General features: G+C 43.6%; 1 protein-coding gene across 4 annotated transcripts in view; it reads left to right on the top strand.

The window, feature by feature from the left end:
• The first annotated feature begins 8,151 nt into the window (after positions 1 to 8,151).
• The window catches only part of PRAG1 (PEAK1 related, kinase-activating pseudokinase 1), a 40,870-nt gene continuing 36,202 nt past the window's right edge, over positions 8,152 to 12,819 (top strand). For 2 of the 4 annotated variants that reach the window (XM_067556979.1, XM_067556976.1), the window contains exons 1-3: positions 8,152 to 8,276; positions 9,638 to 9,736; positions 11,891 to 12,308. In XM_067556979.1, the coding sequence (XP_067413080.1) occupies positions 11,976 to 12,308 (333 nt within the window). In that variant the 5' untranslated portion in view covers positions 8,152 to 8,276; positions 9,638 to 9,736; positions 11,891 to 11,975. The remainder of the gene's footprint in view (positions 8,277 to 9,637; positions 9,737 to 11,890; positions 12,309 to 12,819) is intronic. The other 2 variants (XM_067556978.1, XM_067556977.1) reach the window with 2 other exon arrangements.

Raw genomic sequence — 12,819 nt, 5'->3', positions numbered from 1 at the left:
CTTATTTTAGTAATCTCAGATCAGAAATGTGGTAAATACAGTATTTCTACATTATAGAATATGGTAGCAAGATTCTAATCCCTTGGGAATCAGGAAGAGGGGAAATGTGTGAGATTTGTGAGATTTCTCTCTATGGAGAGAAACCATGAGGGCTGCTTATCAGTTCTTGGCCATGAAGGGGTGCAGCTTCTGCAGCCAGCCTGTAGGGGTGGGGAAAGAGATAGGGTGAGACCTCTGTAGCTATGGTTAGGATCCTCTTCCATTTAATGGGAATTAAATGAGAACTGGGGTGATTGCCCACATGATGATCTTACATGAAAAAGGGCCTTAATTGTCACTCAGTGTACAGCACTCCAGGGACCTGATCCAAAGCCCATTGATGTCAATGGAAATAGTCCCATATGATAAATTGTCTGAAATGTTTTTAGATTCTTAATTATTCTGCTAGTTATTTACTCTTTTATTATATAAGGGAGGTGGGTGAAGGTTCTGTCACTACTTTGTTACCTGTAACTTAATCACAATGACATTTGTATTACTGGGATGTGGCCCCAGCAGTAAGCTTTCACCCCAGAGTTCTCAGCTGACATCGGAAGGCACAGCACAGGTGCCCGAACCAGTGCCCCTGCCTAGGGCCAGTCAGAGCTTTTCTCCCATGACGAGCTGTACTATGTTAAGGCCTACGACTATAAGGTGTTCAGCACCCTCTTCTCTCACTGAAGTCAATGAAGCTGAGGGAGTTTGGCATCTTGCAATGTCAGACCGTTGACAGGTAAATAAATTCTGGATTTGCTAAATAAGAATGCATACAGTGCATTTAAAAAGGAATTTTCAGAGACTTTTAATATCTGTCACTCTCTCTATATCTCTATTCAGTGACTGGGATGCTTAGGCTCCACTGTGGGATAGAGACAGCCATTTTAATGCTACTTTCTATCAGATGTCCAGTTTTGTAATGCAGAGAATGGACTATAAAAGTCAGCTTCACCATTTGAAAGCACTGGAAATCAGGGAGTTCCAAGCTGAACATCTGGGGGTTAATGGGACAGTTGGTTTAACTTAGCCCTGATCTACACTGACCTGGAAATTTGGCGGCAGTCAACGGGAGTTACGCAAGCTACTCTGTGTAGCTTGCGTAACTCCCGTTGACTGCTGTGCTTCCCTTCTGCACGCTGTCTTCACTGCACTGCGTCAACAGGAACCACATTTCCATCCATGCAGCACTACGCCACTTGAGGCAGTGGATTAACAGCATCAACTTCTGGATTGATTGAGTGGGTCTTCACTGACTGCTCAATCGATCCAGAAAAATTGATCTGATGGCGGCGATATCATTATTTATTTATTTGGTGTATGCAATGCAGTCAAGCCAACCCACAACGTTCTTATCAATGATGTTCAAGGCACGAAGACCTGCAGGAAGTTGAGTTATTTTACAGTTCTCAACAATGTGTGTCATGGTTTGTGGCTGCCCACATTGACATAGTGGACTGTCTCTAAAATACTACCGAAATTCCGCTGCAGCACAAATTCCATGTCCTGTACAAAACTGGTTCAGAAGGCTCCATTGCCTTTGCAGTGAATCAAACTTGGGATGACGTTGAGTGGGGTCTGAGACAAAATAATTATTTGTCACTTTCTCTGTTGGTCATGAAGCTCGCCACGTATCCTATACTGTAAATCACGCGCCTGGTAAACTCATCCACAATGGGTGAGGTGAGGACAGATGACCATGTGGTGGATTAAACAAGTCTTCAATTAATGGTAGATGTGGCATATCGTGGAATTTCGTCATGAGCTTTCCTATGCTTTCCTCTCTGCGAACTTGGGCGGAGCAATATTGCAGAGAACTGGTAACCATGGTCGATTTAAGTTTGCCTGAAATAATACGCATGTTGGAATTAAGTTGTATATCGATCATCTTTGTGTGAGATGAGTGAGTCCATACTGGAGCATAATACTCAACTACTGAATAACAGAGGGCCAAGGCTGAAGTGCATAATGTTTGGGCATTAATGCCCCATGTTGTTCCAGCCAGTTTTCCAAGCAAGTTGTTGTAAGATGGTAACGATATGTGAGAGTTCTATCCAATGTGACGCCTTGATAGACAGGGTGTGAACCATGCTTTATTCGCTGATCACTGAGAATAGTGTTCAGCTCTCTGCCCTTTTGTGCATGATGTAAATGGAAGATACTCAACACAGTCTTACTTTCACTTGGTATCAGGCGCCACCGAGGACAATAATCTGCCATAGCTGTCATATCTGTGTTCAGAATACTTTCAAGTATGGTTTAACTAGTAATAGATTTATACTTCTGAGGGGTAAAAAGTTAGAATACCTTATAACAAACGTCCTGGAAATTGATCTTCTCTGAGTTCTGCTTCACCAACTTAGCCATCTGGGAACTGGCTCATAAACTTTTCATCTTTGTTATATCTGACATTCTAAAAATAGATTGTGACCTAATCATAGAATCACAGAATAATGGAATATTAGAGTTGGAAGGGACCTCAGGAGGTCATCTAGTCCAACCCCCTGCTCAAAGCAGGACTAACCTCAGCTATATCATCCCAGCCAAGGCTTTGTCAAGACTCAGCTTAAAAACCTCTAAAGATGGAGATTTCACCACCTCTCTAGGTAACCCATTCCAGTGCTTCACCACTCTCCTAGTGAAAAACTTTTTCCTAATGTCCAACCTAGACCCCCCCCACTGCAACTTGAGATCATTGCTCCTTGTTCTGTCATCTGCCACCACCGAGAACAGCCTAGCCCCATCCTCCCTGGAACTGCCTTTCAGATAGTTAAAGGCCGCTATCACCTCCCCCCTCATTCTTCTCTTTTGCAGACTAAACAAGCCCAGTTCCCTCAGCCTCTCCTCATAAGTCCTGTGCTCCAGCCCCCTAATCATTTTGGTTGCCCTCCGCTGCACTCTCTCCAACTTGTCCACATTCTTTTTGTAGTGGGGGGCCCAAAACTGGACACAATATTCTAAATGCGGCCTCACCAATGCCGAATACAGGGGAATAATCACTTCCCGCGACCTACTGGCAATGCCCCTCCTAATGCAGCCCAATATGCTATTAGCCTTCTTGACAACCAGGGCACATTGCTGACTCCTATCCAACTTTTTATCCACTGTTACCCCCAGGTCCTTTTCTGCAGAGCTGCTGCCTAGCTCATCGGTCCCCAGTCTATAGCTGTGCATGGGATTCTTCCTTCCTAAGTGGAGGACTCTGCACTTTTCTTTGTTGAACCTCATTAGATTTATTTTGGCCCAATCCTCCAGTTTGTTTAGGTCACTCTGTATCCTATCCCTACCTTCCAGGGTATCTACCACTCCCCACAGCTTAGTGTCATCCGCAAACTTGCTGAGGGTACAATCTACCCCATCCTCCAGATCATTAATGAAGATGTTGAACAAAACCGGCCCCAGGACCGACCCCTGGGGTACTCCGCTTGTGACCGGTTGCCAGCTAGACATGGAGCCATTGATCACTACTCGTTGAGCCCTATGCTCTAGCCAGTTCTCTATCCATTTTATAGTCCATTCATCCAACCCATACTTCTTTAACTTGCTGATAAGAATACTGAGAGAGATCGTATCAAAAGCTTTGCTAAAGTCAAGGTATATCACATCCACCGCCTTCCCTACATCCACAGAGCCAGTCACCTCATCATAGAAAGCAATCAGGTTGGTCAGGCATGACTTTCCCTTGGTGAATCCGTGTTGACTGTTCCTGATCACCTTCCTCTCTTCCAAGTGCCTTAAAATGGATTCCTTAAGGACCTGCTCCATGATTTTTCCAGGGATTGAAGTGAGGCTGACCGGTCTATAGTTCCCCGGATCCTCTTTCCTCCCATTCTTAAAGATGGACACTATATTTGCTTTTTTCCAGTCCTCAGGAACCTCCCCCTGTTGCCACAAGCTTTCAAAGATAATAGCCAATGGCTCTGAAATCACCCCAGCCAACTCCCTCAGCACCCTCAGGTGCATTGCATCCGGCCCCATGGACTTGTGTATGTCTAATCCTTCTAAATAGTCTTGGACCCGTTCCTTCAGCACTGCGGGATGTTTGCCTCCTTCCCATTCTGTGCCACCCAGTACAGCAGTCTGGGAGCTGATCTTGTCTGTGAAGACAGAGGCAAAAAAGGCATTGAGTACCTCAGCTTTCTCCACATCCTCTGTCACTAGGTCGCCTCCCTCATTCTCTAAGGGGCCCACACTTTCCCTAATCTTCTTCTTGTTGGCAACATGCCTGTAGAAACCCTTCTTGTTCCCCTTCATGTCCCTCGCTAGCTGCAACTCCAGTTGTGCTTTGGCCTTCCTGATTTCATTCCTGCATGTTCGAGCAGTGTTTTTATAATCCTCCCTAGTCATCTGACCAAGCTTCCACTTCTTGTAAACTTCTTTGCGTTTAAGTTCGCCAAGGACATCTTTGTTAAGCCAACCTGGACGCCTACCATATTTGCTATTCTTTCTGCACATGCCTCAATCCTACCATGTTTTGGATATTTCTGTTATTTATTCTAGAAATGCCTCATTCCTACCATGATGTCACCCCTATTTTTCTCCCTTCTATCTTTACCCAGAGACTTTCAACTGGTCTGCCTCTCATCTCCTTCTGGAGCTCAGAACAAGTGTGCCTATTCTTGATGTATAATGCAACTCCTCCTCTATTTTTATCCAGCTTGTCCTTTCTGAATAAGCTATACTTCTCTATATCATTATTCCAGTCATGAGATTTATCCCACTATGTCTCTGTGATGCTAGTTAAGTCATAATTTAGCTCAACGGTTCTCAACCGGTGGTACGCGTACCACCGGTGGTACTTTGAAGAAGGCTGGGTGGTACGCAAGCCGTACCGTGCCGCCGAATCCGCCACCGAAAGTCGTCCCCCCCCCGCTGCTGCAAAACCCTGCCACCGCCGAAAGTCCCCCCCACCCACCCTGCCGCTGAAAAGGGGCAAATGGCGGCAGGGTTTCAGCGGAGGGCATTGTTCCCTCCATGTAACCCCGCTGCCGCCAAAAGTCCCCCCCCTCCTTTTAAGGTTGAGAACTGCTGATTTAGCTGTTATATGCTAATGCTTCTAGTTCTTCCTGTTTATTCCCTATACTCATTCTGTTTGTATATAGACATCTAAGATGTTGAACTGATTCCCCCACTGATTTCCCTCTTGTTACTCCTATAACCTTATTGTAACTTTCCATGTCCCCTCAACATCTAGACCTCTATTAAGGTTGTCTTTTTTATGTTTACCCATGGCTTTTGTCACCTGCCCCCTTTGAACCTAGTTTAAAGCCCTCCTTATTCGGTTGGCAAGTTGGTGCTCTTTTCCTTCTTGGTCAGGTGGACTCCAGCAGATCTTCTTCCTAGAACACCGTCTCATGGTCAAAGCCCTCCCATTGCCAGCATCTGTCCAACCATGCATTCATCTCCAGGATGTGCACGTCCTGCATGGGCCCTTACCTTCAACCAGGATAGTAGTAGGTGTTTATCCTGTTACATCACATCCTTCTCCCTTATATCCCGGTGGAATACAGTAGCTCACCAGAGTATCTAGGGTGTGGACTGAGAAGTCATAAGGTTGGAGCCCTAGGTACGGCCAAGTTTTAAGAGAAGGCTTGAGCTGAACTTCTTATCTAATTGTTAATTTGTTTTGTTAATAAAGTCAAACTTGAGGATGGGGGGTTTTGACTGCATAGTGTGTGAATTTTGTTTTAAACATGTTGTAAAAGGAACCTGTTTTCAGTGCGAAAAGTGTGATTTAGATGCCTATTTTTAGGTAATCAAGTGTCAGAAACTAAAAATAGAATCCCAATCTCCTGGCTCTCCTTTTTGGGTTTTAAGCACAATTTCATTCTTGCTCCCATGTAATAGTAATATAATTCATTTAATATAAATTATTATATGGCAACAAAACATAGGAATAGTATATTTTAGAAGACCAGTTTTAACAGAAATAACACTCTTTAAAAGAGTTTCCCTGCAAAAGCTCCTGAACAGAGGAGCGAATGATGGAGATATGTTAAACACTCAACATGGAAAAAATGACCTCTCAGGAAACACTAATCTGGATAAAGTCTTCTACTCTGGGAACTTTAACAAAATATCTTATCTCAGCTCACAAATCTTGCTGCCAACAAGTGCATAAGAATCTCACTCCACAAACACCATCCTAGTAAAACATAACTGCATTGATTTGCTTTGTTTTTGGTAGTGTGGTGGTGTTTTTTTGTTTTGTTTTTGAGAGAGAGACTCATAAGGTGAGTCATAAATAAACTAGAGAGGAAAGGAAAATTTGAATCAAAATTCAGTCTAGGTTCACACTACAGATCAAATGGTGTTAGGCACAGTCACGGTTAACACATAATTGTAGCTAATAGAATTCTGAGTCCCAACATCTAGTTCTCTGTTCTCATAAGCAAACTAGAGAAATGTGATCTAGATGAAATTCCTATTAGATAGGAACAACTGGATGAAAGGCTGTTTTCAAAGAGTAGTTATTAATGATTCAGTGTCAAAGTGGTAGAATATATCTAATGGAATCCCACAGAGGTCAGTCCTGGGTTTGGTACTATTCAATATATTCATTAACTATTTGGATAGTGGAGTAGAGAGTATGCTTATAAAATGTGTGGATGTCACATAGCTAGGAGGGGTTGAAAGCACTTGGGAGGACAGGATTAGAATTCAACATGACCTTGACAAATTCAATTATGGGTCTGAAATCAGACAGATGAAATTTAATAAAAACCTACATATCTATGATTCTACTAAGGATGTTTCAGGAAAACTCTGACCACTTTTTCCCAGCAGCTACTAAACAACCAGACTTAAAGAGGTGCTGAGCAGCTCATGCTGACTGCGTGGGAGCTGTGAATGCTTGGATCCTTTTTAAATCAAGCCTCTTCTCTTGGTGTCTAGAAATTAATTGAGGTGTCCACTTTTAGGCATCCAAGTTGCCACACTTTGGCCTTAAACTCTCAGTGTTTCAGCTCGCCTCGCTGTACAGTCGGGATAATATGAAATTCCCTGGTACTTTTTCCCTGAGGGAGGGTGTTGTTGAGGTGCTGGGGCAGGGTTGTGGGGGAGCTGGGGGAGGACACTGAGGAGGAGATTGGGCAGGGGGTTTGTGAGGGTGCTGGAGAGTTTTGGGGAAGATGCTATGTGGAACCTGGGGGAGGATAGTGGGAGGGGCCTGTGGGCCTGCTGAGAATATTGGGGGGCTGCTACTGGGGGAGGATATTGGGGGGGATGGGCCGTGTGGAAGTTGAGGAAGGATATTAGGGAGGGGTTGTGGGGAAGCTGAGGGAGGATATTTGGGGCAGGCGATGGGGGAGGGGTGCTCGGGGAGGTTGTAGGAAGGGGCTGTGGGGCTGCAGCTGAGGCAGGGTCTGGGAGGGGCTGTGCTCCTGGGCGCTGTGGGTGTGCTGGCCAGAGGACGTTGGGGGGACAAGGTTGGGGGTGGCAGTGCTGCGGCGGATTTGGGCGAGGGGTTGGGGGGTGCTGCTAGGGGAGGCCCGTGCGGGGTTGGGGGAGGGGCTCTGCCGAGTCCCGCCCGCGGCGCTGTCCCAGGGGGAGGGGCTGGGAGGGAGCCCGGCCCCCGCACCGCCCCACACAGCAGCGGGGACCCGCCTGGCCCGGCTCGCAGTCGCACGGCGGCGGCGCGGGAAGGCTGGGAGCCGGTGCGGCGCGGAGGTTTGTGTCGCTCGTTCCAACCGGGCTGCGTGGCCTCGGGCTGCGGGCACCCCCTGGCGCGGGCACGCGGGGCTGCTGAGCCGCGGGGCGTGTTCGGGAGCCCGCGTGTGTCCCGGAGTGCGGCGGGGGGGGAGCTTGTTTGCGGGTTTCTGATATTTCCAAGCCATGCCCCAAATATCGGCGTCTTTCCTCAGAAGAGCAAACCTCTCTTCCCCCCCCCCCGTCTGGACGGAAAAGCCTGGATCCTCCCTGGTCAGTAAAACGTGTCCCCAGCCCCCAGAGAGGGGCTCAGCGGTGCTGCCGCTTGCCATGCCGAGAGGCACAATTGCTCTTCCCTTGCAGGCAGCGGGCTGCAGCGAGCCAGGGTTTTGTCCGGGTGGAGGCAAGGAAAGGGCGTCCTGGGCTGGCTTTCCATAGTTTTTATACGTGGATTTCCTTCACTCCAGCTAGGGCTCCACGAGTTGCAGGAGAATAGCTCAGTTCATGCCTGGCGAGCTACTTGAGCTCTGCGGACTGCCAGGACTGACGTTTTGTCTCCCTCCGACGTGACTGTGCGAATGTTTTCCTTGGAGCAGGTAAGTCCCATCACATGGTTTCCACAAAGCGAAAGGCTAGCACAGCCCAAAGCTCTGGCTGTGTTAAGAGTTTTCCAGCCTCCTGAGTTTAGAGCCAGATTTAAAACAAATTAATAAACTGTTTACAAGACCTTTTCAAAAGGAGACAGGGAATTTGACATAACGTTGTCCAAACCCAGAGCATTTTTGGTGTAATTGGATGCCATGAAACAAATGTATTCTACATTTGTTTAAACTGAGCTTGGTTTCAAACTGCATTCCTGCCACTGATTGGATTACTACAGTACATACAAAAAAGTCTTAACATCGTGATTTGACTCTTAAATCCCTTGCTTTGGCCAGTTTAAGGTTGCCACTTCCTCTTTGCCTAGTTGTCCTTCTTACCTCAGAAAAATTTAAACATGGATAGACTGAGTTAAAAGTTCCTTGCTTATGCCTGTTAGTCACAGTCTTATCAGGGTGGCATGCATACTTTCCAACCCACGCTATCCTCAATTTTCTGTCATCCAACTAAAAGAGTGTGATATTTTCTGTCTTTTTATTTCATTGAAAGTTCTAATTCTTTGAACTTAATCAGTGTTTCCAGGGTCATATGTTTCTTGAATTTCATTTCCTGTGTTTTGTAGTATTGGGAATTCTTTTGTGTATTATTTTTACAGTAGAAATATACATTTAAAACTACATTGCAAATATATTTATGGAAACAATGACTTTCCTCTAGCGTTATATTGGCTTCACAGCTCCACGTGATTTGATTTGTCATCAGTGGAACTATTACTAACAAATACATAGATTCCTGTTGAATAAGGTTGTTTTGCAGGGGAAAAAAGAAGTCTTGTGATGGGTATCACCATTTTGCAGAATTTGTATGATTGTGATACTTTCATTACTCCCAGCATTGCTCTTCTGGACCTGCAATATGTACCATGTAAATTCCCATTGATTTAAAAAATATTCATTAAATTGTATCTTGTATCTACATTATGTAATATATAATCACTGCAGTGTGGATATATAGAGTAATAGTGGTTCTCAGTTTTGATGTTACACACCCACAGCGATTCAGGAAGATGGTTTTTTTGGTTGTGGGTTTTTTTTGTTTTTTTTTTAAATAAAAAAACAAACAAAAACAATCTGATCTTCCATTCTAGTCCTTTTGGCTCCAACAATAACTTTATGGATTCAGATAGCTTTACCTTTAATACTGGAGAATGTGCAGTTAAAATTAAATGTCTGATAAGAATGTACAATTGTATTTTCAAATGTGAAATTATAAAATGTACATGCAGTGAATTAAGTGACATCTTTGGCCATAGGTGGCACAATGAGCTAAAAAACTAACCCATTATCATTTATTACAGAATTTCTTTTTACCTAACCCGCTGCAAAGGATTTGGGGAAACCGTGTATAGAGTCACAAGAGCAAAGGTGGATGGTTTGTGAGTCACAGATGAAAAAAGGTAGAAAAATACCCCAGATTAGTGTGGTTAAATACCAAAAATATTAATGAATTTTAATTAAATAACATTAAAAATTAAAATAAGAAAAGAAGTAATTTCTATATTATTTTATGTGAATGTAAGTGAACTTCACTGTTACTGCCTCAACCCCCCAATTATTTTTATGGTGGTAACAATTTGTCTTTAAGTGAAGTATCACATGACACACTAGTTCTTGGGTGGCTAATTTAACTTAAAATTGGTAAATTTAGGTCTGGAGCTGTAGTAGACTTTTCTAAAAACAAATAAAGTAGCTCAGACAAGAGGTTCCTGAATTATAATGTCCTAACATTCTAACTTTTGTTGCCAGATTATAGCAGAGAAATAGAACATAGTTTATTGAACTCTCTCTCTTTCTGAGAACTAGGGCAGAACACCAACCTTTAGTTGATCAAAGTCTAATTTCAGAAGTGAACTTTTCAGATTGGGCCATGGCTAAAAACTTGACTTTTTTGAGCTTTGGTATAATATATCAAATGACTGCTGAGCTTTTATTTAAAGAAAAACAGTTTTTAGCCCTTTTCCTTGCAGAGATAGACTTCAGAATATAAACTGATTATTAGGCAGTCTTGTCAGTGTAAAATGGATCGTTTTTCAGCTGAACGACCCATGAGTCGCCAAGTCTCCTAAGGCTTGACCATGTCGGTATGTGTCTACAACATTAACTTCACTTTAATAATGTTTTTGACTAGCTGAGACCTAGAATATGGTGTCTTTGTAGTGCTACCAAAAGATATGGGAGTCTCAGTTTGTAGCCTAAATCTAGTAAAGTTGGTGCGTCTAGTTTTAGGGGATTTTATTGATAACACTTTGTCCCATTGTTGTGATGGGTTAATACACTATAACGCAGAGGAAAATTTATAAAAAGTACTTATTCAGACTTCAGTTCTGAGGCCTAGGGATGTTGCTATCCAGAGGATTGGGGAATTACTTCAGTTCAAGCTCCAGAATTTGTCTGTCGCTCCCTAAGGGCCTGATTCTTGGAATGCTTCAAACTAGAGGGAGTTCCTAGGGAAGAGATTTGCTTCATGTTGCTTTACATTGGCATCTGCTGACCAGAGGAAAGTTGTGGGAATAAAAGGGATAAGGGAGAACTAGGTATGGAAGGATTTTCATTGAGAGACATGTTTTATCTGCACATTTTCCCTTCTCAGCCTTCCCTGTGGCTTTCCTGGGGTCAACTAAATTGTCCCTGCTTTCTGTGACTCCAGTATCTAAAGATTTCCCTACGGGGTTAGTTTCAGGTAGCTATTGTGAGAATTTGGTTAAACTTCACAGCAAAGAAAGAAGACTGACCCAAAATAGAACTCTTCATGGGGAATTTTCTCTTTCCATTACTGGAGAGGAAAGAGGGACAGGATTCCCCATCTGTAAGTAATCCAGGAGCAGGGAGTTGTTAATCTGTGTATGCTCAATTTCAACCTTGTAGCCAATAGGCTATTTCAGTTAGCTGAAAGTATTATTTGTAACTTCCGGTAAAACAGATAAAAGCTTTATCTCTCTCAGGTCAGATTCAACAGCAGATTAACAGCCTTTCTTTCTGTTTCAACCTTTTCTTGTTTTGTGGCTATTACTTGCACATATAAATCCTGATTTAGGATGTAATTACTGTTACATTTCAGGGGGATATGGTGGTTGCTAAGCACTGGGTTACAGAACTCTGGCCTTTATCCTTTTCTTCACTAGTCCTGTTTCTCCTAGAAGTAATTTTGTTTTTAAAGGGAATTCCTCCTCCTCCAAGCCCACTCTCAGAACCACGAATGGATATTTACCAGACACACACCCTCTGTATCAGTTTCCCTTACCTTTGGCCTAGACACGGTATGAGTCTGGTTATATGTGCTTTTTAAACAATGAATTGATTCTCGAAGGAATGCTGCTTGTTTGATGTACACTCCATCCTCATTATAGAGTTATGCTTAGAAGTGGAGGCTTTGTAGGTGATTGTGTAGGCTCTATCTACCTAAGCAGTGAAAGAAGCCTTATAAACAGTGACCCTTTGTAGGGAAAGCAGAGTAAGTGTAATTCTAACTTCCCCCCTCCCCGCATTTAAATGAAAATCTTCCAATTGTCCTGTATAAAATCACTAACCAGGCAGTGTATCTGCCTTTCCAGGTAACTCAGTGACAGGACGGTCTAAATCTTTAAGACCATCTTCAAAGGGCGAACACAAAATGAAGAGCGGAACTCAGTACACAAGATGCAGAGCGCCATCTGTCTGAACCTGGAGGACTTGAAAATGTCTGTGTGCAGTAACTTTGTGGAACACATTTGGAAGCCTAACTCCTGCAAAAACTGTTTCTACCCCAAACGTTCCCACAGGCTGCACGCATCCCTTGAGCTGGAAGCCAGCAGCTTGCCTTTATGCAACCTGAATGGAATTAGAAGCAAGGCTGAGGAGACACCCCTGGAAGGTGAATGTGTAATTGCCTCGCCTTACTCAAAGCCAATGATTGCAGTGAAGCCAACAATGATCAACCTCGATGTTTCTGACGTATGGGCGGATGTGAATATGAATGCAGATATCTCCCAGGTAATGATTAATAAGGGGTGTGGTATTTTACAGTGCTGCTCCCGTTATAATATTTGCTTTTGGTGGGGAGCAATAAAGATATTTGCTATGACAAGACTATTGTGTGTCTACTTCCATTACTTTTTATTTCTCTGTGTGTGTGTGTTTTGGTTTTTTTAAGCCAATATCTTTCTTTCCTGCCTCGTCTGCTTTCCACTAGGTTTTAAACCCCTCAGCACCGGAGGTTTGTGTTTCTGATGTAAAATGCTTGGCTTCCAACTTGTTAAATCTAGTGGGACCTTGTGTAAATTAGATAATACTGAACAACATCACAAACATAATTCTTGAAGAATCATGTATAAAGAGGATACTTTAAAATAATGTTATTCACTCAGTATCTTGTTACATTTTTCATTTTTAATTGTTTTTTTCCCTGGAGATAATTTTCTGCTTGACTACCTGAGAACTGAAATCCTCTGTTTATATACTGCATGGGCCATCCGGGGCCTGCTTCTCCTCACAGCCTTGCGGT

This window comes from Emydura macquarii, unplaced genomic scaffold, assembly GCF_026122565.2.
Source record: "Emydura macquarii macquarii isolate MOO-44397 ecotype Brisbane River unplaced genomic scaffold, CSIRO-AGI_Emac_v2 contig_1790, whole genome shotgun sequence".
Classification (NCBI taxonomy): domain Eukaryota; kingdom Metazoa; phylum Chordata; order Testudines; family Chelidae; genus Emydura; species Emydura macquarii.
The sequence above is the reverse complement of the archived record's forward strand: the minus strand, read 5'-3'. Positions and strand labels throughout refer to the sequence as shown.